Consider the following 6843-nt stretch of genomic DNA (forward strand, 5'->3'; position numbering starts at 1 on the left):
TCATTACATATGTCAAATATAATATAAGATAAAACATAAAAACATAAATTATCACGTCTAAGTTTAGCATTGTAATTGGCACTATTGAGTATAAAAAAACCGTTTATAAAAAGTGTAGTAAGAAATGTTGTTAAAAAAAATTGAGTGAAAAAAATACCTTTAAAAAGTGTTACAAAATGTGATTAAAAATTTTAAGTTTTTGATATTAACGTGAAAAGTGCTAATATGTGAGTAATTTATATGTTTAAAAACATATTCATAAAATAATAAAATATTAAAAATATATGAGTAATATAATAATTTTTTATTTTAAATGTACTTTTTTTATATAAAAAATAATTTTTAATGAGTTTTTTTAGTTTGGATTAGCAAACCAAATTTTTTAATTGAAAAATCATATTTTTTATTATTTAATATTAAGGTTAAATTAAAAAAAAATTTAGAAGGCAAGAATTACTTTCAACAACAATGTTGAACTAGACCTAAATTTAATGGATAAGTTGTGTATTAGAAAAATTATATAGACAAAGAAGACTTAAGGTAAAATTTAACTTTGACTTATGTTACAATGGCAAAAGTACCTCTTATCATATTAAATTAATTTTCTTCTAAAATTTTTAATTTGAAAAGATTTATTTTTCTGAGCAAAGATGAAAAACAATCTTCTCTTATATTTTTTTCCTCTAACTTTTTTCTTCTATCAAATAATGAAATTATATTCTTTTCACTTTCGTATTTACTCTTTTTCAACAGTCACCTCAACATCCAATAATTTTGTTAATATTAATAAAAAAACTTATTTATCAAAAATAAAGTCCAAATTTAGCATGTTCATTAACCAAAAATTTTATATTATTTTAGTCTAAAATTCTAAAATTCAAATGACGCATAAAAAAACCTATTATATATCTACTTAAGATTCATAAATATTAATTGTTTATCCTCATTAATCATTATCGCGTTATTAAAATTTATTGAATAGATTTAAAAATCATTGGTATAATTTATTTTTTAAATGATTATATATATTTTTAAATGTCTTAACATATGTTCATTTTTTAAGTTTTAAAAATATAAGTTGATATATTTTTGTATTTGATTTTTTTTTACAAATTATTTTAAATAATAAATCTTCTAAAAAAATATTTAAGTAAACAGAAAAATAAATAAGAGAGGAAAAACTAGAATGCTTAAAATATTTTATCATATTTTATTATTATGGGTCGCTTGAAAATTAGGTTCACCATAATTATAGAACAAATTTAAGGAAAAAAATTTTGTCCAAAAAAAATCTTTTAAATAAGGCATTTAAATCTAGCTCTGTCCATGAGTAATTGGGCCACAAAAGGTCTTTTGGGTCTTTTTTTTTTTTTTTCAAAGCCACACACCCAAAAGCCGAAAACCTAACCTCGTTTATATAAGGGCTTTTAGGTTTAGGGGTTTTAGAAAGTGAGTGGTGGCTGTATTTCTTCCTCTTCTGGAAGGAGCCGAGAGTCGACGAGGGAAGCAGAGAAAAAGAAAATGAAGACCATACTTTCGTCAGAGACAATGGACATCCCCGATGGGGTTAACATCAAAGTGAAGGCCAAGATGATCGAGGTTGAGGGCCCCAGGGGTAAGCTCACCCGCAACTTCAAGCACCTCAACCTCGACTTCCATCTCATCAAGGACGAGGAGACCGGAAAGCGCAAGCTCAGGATCGAGGCTTGGTTCGGCTCCCGGAAGACTAGCGCTGCCATTCGCACCGCACTCAGCCACGTCGAGAATCTCATCACCGGCGTCACCAAGGGGTACCGTTACAAGATGAGGTTCGTCTACGCTCACTTTCCAATCAACGCCTCCATCACTAACGGCAACAAGTCCATAGAGATCCGTAACTTCCTTGGCGAGAAGAAGGTCCTCTCTCTCTCTCTCTCTCTTCATTTTTTTAATACCTTTTTCTGCATATATTTTTATTGGATCGGAATCTGATTGTCACTGTTGATTCATTTCATTTTTTTTTTAATTTGAGGAATGCATTTATTATTTTTATTATATATTTGTGTTTGGTTCGGGCGTTTGATTTCAAATAATTTTCTGTTGAATGTTTGCCTATTCTAGTGTTCAAAAATGTTGAAATGATATATTCCTATCAATTTCAGTTGAAGATGTCACATTTTGATGCCTGATAGCTTAAACAGAAATTTCCTGTGCCAAAAAAGTACTATCTTTTCGTTAAGGACTGTTTTCTGTTAATACAGGTTGTTTTGTTAATGTCAACACCGCTAATTGAAACTTAAAATTCTTATATGTTCTGGACTTCAGACTTCATTTATTGATGTAGAGAAATGGGCAGGCTTTGTTTATACTTTTTTAACCAAATTGTTCCTGTTCAAAGGGTCAATGAAGCAGATGTGAACCATTTTTTTTTTTTTGAATTGTCATAGTATTATTGTTTTAATAGTTCAAGATGTTCCTTCTAATTCTGTGACATTATATTAATTTCGACTTCTGCTGCTGAAAATCATCAGGTGCGCAAGGTGGATATGTTGGAGGGGGTTTCCATTGTTCGATCTGAGAAGGTTAAGGATGAGATAATATTGGATGGTAGTGATATTGAACTTGTGTCACGCTCAGCAGCCTTGATAAACCAGGTACTCCCTCCCTCTCATTTACAAGTTTTTAGACACTCGATGAACCTTGTGCTAATAGTTCACATTTAATAGCTTGCAGCTTTGCTTTCATAATCTGACCATCTGACTGTCATTTGAACAGAAATGTCATGTGAAGAACAAGGATATTAGAAAGTTCCTTGATGGTATCTATGTTAGCGAGAAGGGTAAGATCTTTGAAGATGAGTGATTGTTGTCTCTTGTGTTATAGTTACAGGGCCACTTTACTTTTCTGTTGTAGTAATATCTTGGGACCTTGGTTTTTTGTTTTCTCTTTCCTCATTCCCTCCCTGGATTTCAGCTGCAGAGTACAACAAGGATGTTATCTTTATTTGTTGTCTGGAAAATTTTGAATATCTGTTTGATCTTTAGTACTTTAATTATGTCTAATTGCATTTTTTAAGTGTTGTGTTTGTTTATAGAATTCTTCCTCAACAAATTGCATATTTTGCAATTTTCTAAGTGCCAAGTTTATTGGTATTGGAAATTTGCACCATAATTTGAAGTTGGATTGAGTTTCTAGTATGAGTGTTACCTTTATTGAGTGTTTCCACTTGCCTTGTTTTTCTCCCTGATCAGAAAGAATTGCTTAAGATCGATTCTAGTGCCTCCCAACGTTCACTTTTTGCCAAGATGAACATTAATGAGCCTCTTTTAATCATTCAATTTTTCAAGAGGCAAAATGGAATTCCATATAGGATGGAGGGCGTTAAAATAAATAACTGGTTACCAATCGACATAGAAATTAGCATTTCTAAAATTACTTCAATGTTGTATTCCTATTATTCAGTTTCTATAATAGATATGTATCATATTTCCTCTCAGATGGAATGAGGAGCCATATTCTATTGAGAAACAGCAACTGATCTAGGAGGCAAGTAGGATAAACATAATCTTCGCAAACGGCCTATATTGTAACGAATAAAAAGAGCAGTACAACAGAAAGAGAAAATTGTGTCCAAGTTATCAAAAAAAATAAAAAAAGTTTGGAAAGCAGAAGCATCTCGGTTTTAATGGCTTAAATGTGAAAGATTGGGAAGTGGGGTATCTTATTCTTATACCGATTATGAATTCCACTGGCTACTTGAGTTAGTTGAGTGTTACAAACTATAATGTAACTAAAGCCGTTTCCATTAGTGGCTGAGATTGATCCTCGACCAATATAAAATCCCCCAATCTGTCTACTAGTTCATCTTATAAGCATGAAAAACTGGGGTTTTTACGTGGCAATGGTGGTTGTTCAATTTGCTTATGGTGGATCTAATATTCTCATTAAAATCGCCCTTGAGAGAGGCCTTAATCAATATGTCCTTGTGGTTTACAGGCACATAACTGCCATGCTTCTGTTAGGCCCCCTTGCTTATGTACTTGAAAGGTAAGCTAAACTTGCAACTTTCAGTCTTTTACCATTCTTAGTTCTACATCTTATGTGTTTTACTGCATTTTTTCCTTTCAAGGTAGTGAATCTGTATATACTTTTGCTCAGCCAATTGCCTGAACATAGCTGAACTGTACCATTAATTTCAAGAGCTCACAAGAACGTCAAAAAGTTGTTATATTGTGGATGTAACAATAAATTGTTGCATTGTATTTTGAAAGCAGGAAGGAACGCCCTTCACTTACGGTGTCAGTGTTCGGAAAAATTTTTTTGCTGTCATCTCTAGGGACTACTATTCATCTTAATGTTTACTATGCTGGTTTAGCTTATACTTCTCCGACTGTAGCAACTGCCTTGAGCAATGTTATCCCTAGTTTGACGTTTCTTGTGGCAGTTTTTCTCAGGTATATGTAATCCTTAATTAATCATGTACATCCACCTTTTGTCCTAATCGTTATCTCTATCTCAGCTGATACCTTTTTCTAGCAATTGCTTTCTTCTGTTTTAATTTCAGGATGGAGAAGCTGAAGATTAAAAGTGCAAGTGGCGGAGCAAAGGTATTGGGTACCCTTATCTGCATTGGTGGCTCACTTATTTTTACCTTCTGGAGAGGAGGGTTCCAATTGAAAGGCGTTGTAGACAGGCCCTTGATAAACATCTACGGCACAAATGGTTCTCATAGTGAGGGTAGGCAAGGTAAGGAAAGTTGGATCAAAGGCTCTGCTCTTATTCTTGTCAGTTACATTGCTTGGAGTGGATGGCTAATTCTCCAGGTGAGCAGAGATTCTATACTCTATGTGACTTCAAATATCTTCATATAGACATCATGGATAATTGTTTTTCTTTTAACTGGTATTAATTTTTTTCTCACAGGCTAAAGTATCCAAAGTCTATCCAGCTCAACTATCACTGAATGTTTTAATTTGCTTCATTGCATCGTTGCAATCTTCTGTTCTTGCCCTGTTCTTTGCAAGAAACCCTCTTTTGTGGAAGCTGGAGTGGAATGTGCAGCTTTTGACCATCATCTACTGTGTAATTTTTTTATTCAGAATTCTACTAACTCTTTTTAAGTTCTCACTGCTCATGTTTACTTAAAAAGGAGAAATTGACATGTATTCTTTGCATGATTTTGCTGATAATGGTATTTGTTATAGGGAGTAGTACTCTCAGCATTAGTCTACTACCTACAAACATGGTGTATCAGTAATAAGGGACCAGTTTTCGCGGCGATGTTCAATCCACTGCTTGTCGTTATTGTAGCAATATTCTGTGCAATTGTTTTCGCAGAGCGACTTCACTTAGGCAGGTAAGTTATGCTAATAATAATTTCTTTCTTCCATTGACTGTCCACTACTAGGGTCTAATTCGGTTACACTTTGATTTACGCGGTTCACTGTCAATTAGTACTTCTTTCTCACTTCTGTCTCTCCAACTAAATGGAAGAAGTTTATTTTTCCTATCTTGTTGGCTCAATAATTGTGTTTGGCAATTTTTCAGCTTGGCGGGAGCATTTCTCATTATTTTGGGCCTTTACTTTGTACTTTGGAGCAAAAGGAGAGACGGTTTTGTCTCTGGACATATGAAGGATGGAAATGATGAAAAGGTAGTGATTTCCACCAACAAATGCCCAATAGCCAGTGATAAATCTGTCACTAGAGAGGCGATATGTTGAGAAAATTAAATCAGCTTTTACCACTAAAAGATTTCGCCATGGTAAATAATGTGCCAAGACTTTGAATCATGGCGATTTTCATGAAGTAGCCAGATCGTTCAGTGTGCTTATTTCTAGTAAAGGAATAAAAAGAAAGTAAATGCATTACGGAAAATGATCTGAAGTGCCGATGAATTAGTCTTCTTCTAAGGAAAATAATAGTACGCATATGTTATCATGGCACAAATAACTACGAAAATTCACAAATCTCTTACCAAAAAGCGCTTTCTATAATGCATTCTTTTTCATCCATAGTGCAGATACTGCTACTCATTTATTCCAGCTTAAATGCTATACATACTTGCTTGGAGATTGGAACGCAGGATAAGCTCTGAAGGCATCTTCACAGACGTGAAAGCTCATATCCATCTATGAAGAATTGATAATGCCGATTCACTATACATGTTTGTTTATGTATTTTCTTGTATTTTCTTCAATGTGGGGATTGTGTAAGCTTAGTTAATATGTATCACAGAAGGTAAATTCATCTTTGCTGCCATGATATCATTGAAGGCTGTTCTCGCTGTCAATCACAAACCGGTACTTAACATCCCTCTTCATTAGCTTCTCAAGAGCTTCGTTTACATACTGAATTGGAAATTAACCCTATCTGTGCCTAAATTATATGGGCATCACAAAAGTCTCTCAATTCTTGGGTTACTTTTGTACCATCTGTTATGGTTCCTAAAACTGTTCTCATACCTAACAAAATATCATTTTAAGTGCTTGCTGACATTGACAAAGTTAGAACACCTATTGCAATAAAAACAAAGTTGAAGTACCCAGGTTAAGACTTGCAGGACTGAATTTGACTTCCCTAGGGAATGCATCAAGGACATAAACACCAGCAATTATTTGGAGTAACATGTAGGATGTAGGTGTTACGGACCAAGATTCAATCTGAACCGTGGCATCCTCCCTCACTCCAACAAAGGCCCATCATCTTCAGTGGCACATTGCTAATACCTTTTAGAGATAATTTTGATACCACTTATCACGGACTGAGACTCAACCTCCAAGTTCGTGCAGCTCCAAAATCCGAGCATAGACTCATCTGTCATCTCAGATCAGTCTAAATATCACGGTTCATACCTCACAATGAA

General features: G+C 33.9%; 2 protein-coding genes across 2 annotated transcripts; both read left to right on the forward strand.

The window, feature by feature from the left end:
* Nucleotides 1-1445: 1445 nt before the first annotated feature.
* On the forward strand, nt 1446-3054 carry LOC111289747 (large ribosomal subunit protein uL6). Its single transcript, XM_022881025.2, has 3 exons — nt 1446-1896; nt 2511-2633; nt 2755-3054. Exons 1-3 carry the CDS (start codon nt 1522-1524, stop codon nt 2839-2841), a joined length of 585 nt encoding a protein of 194 aa, XP_022736760.1. The 5' UTR covers nt 1446-1521; the 3' UTR covers nt 2842-3054.
* Nucleotides 2558-6290, forward strand: LOC111289746 (WAT1-related protein At5g64700-like). Its single transcript, XM_089768235.1, has 9 exons — nt 2558-2633; nt 2755-2818; nt 3976-4026; nt 4254-4433; nt 4544-4802; nt 4903-5061; nt 5184-5335; nt 5527-5632; nt 6001-6290. The coding sequence occupies exons 3-9, from the start codon at nt 3989-3991 to the stop codon at nt 6073-6075; spliced, it is 969 nt and encodes a 322-aa protein (XP_089624361.1). The 5' UTR covers nt 2558-2633; nt 2755-2818; nt 3976-3988; the 3' UTR covers nt 6076-6290.
* Nucleotides 6291-6843: the final 553 nt, after the last annotated feature.

Source organism: Durio zibethinus, chromosome 11 (assembly GCF_047325235.1).
Source record: "Durio zibethinus cultivar Kanyao isolate XHJ-2024 chromosome 11, ASM4732523v1, whole genome shotgun sequence".
NCBI classification, from domain to species: domain Eukaryota; kingdom Viridiplantae; phylum Streptophyta; class Magnoliopsida; order Malvales; family Malvaceae; genus Durio; species Durio zibethinus.

Bases quoted from the DNA above. Each gene is read 5' to 3' on its own strand.
- LOC111289747 (XM_022881025.2), top strand. From the start codon at position 1,522: ATGAAGACCATACTTTCGTCAGAGACAATGGACATCCCCGATGGGGTT. The intron at 1,897-2,510 runs GTCCTCTCTCTC...GAAAATCATCAG, and splicing joins ACTTCCTTGGCGAGAAGAAG to GTGCGCAAGGTGGATATGTT. The intron at 2,634-2,754 runs GTACTCCCTCCC...TCATTTGAACAG, and splicing joins CAGCAGCCTTGATAAACCAG to AAATGTCATGTGAAGAACAA.
- LOC111289746 (XM_089768235.1), top strand. From the start codon at position 3,989: ATGCTTCTGTTAGGCCCCCTTGCTTATGTACTTGAAAG. The intron at 5,062-5,183 runs GTAATTTTTTTA...TATTTGTTATAG, and splicing joins TTTTGACCATCATCTACTGT to GGAGTAGTACTCTCAGCATT. The intron at 5,633-6,000 runs GTAGTGATTTCC...TCCATAGTGCAG, and splicing joins AGGATGGAAATGATGAAAAG to ATACTGCTACTCATTTATTC.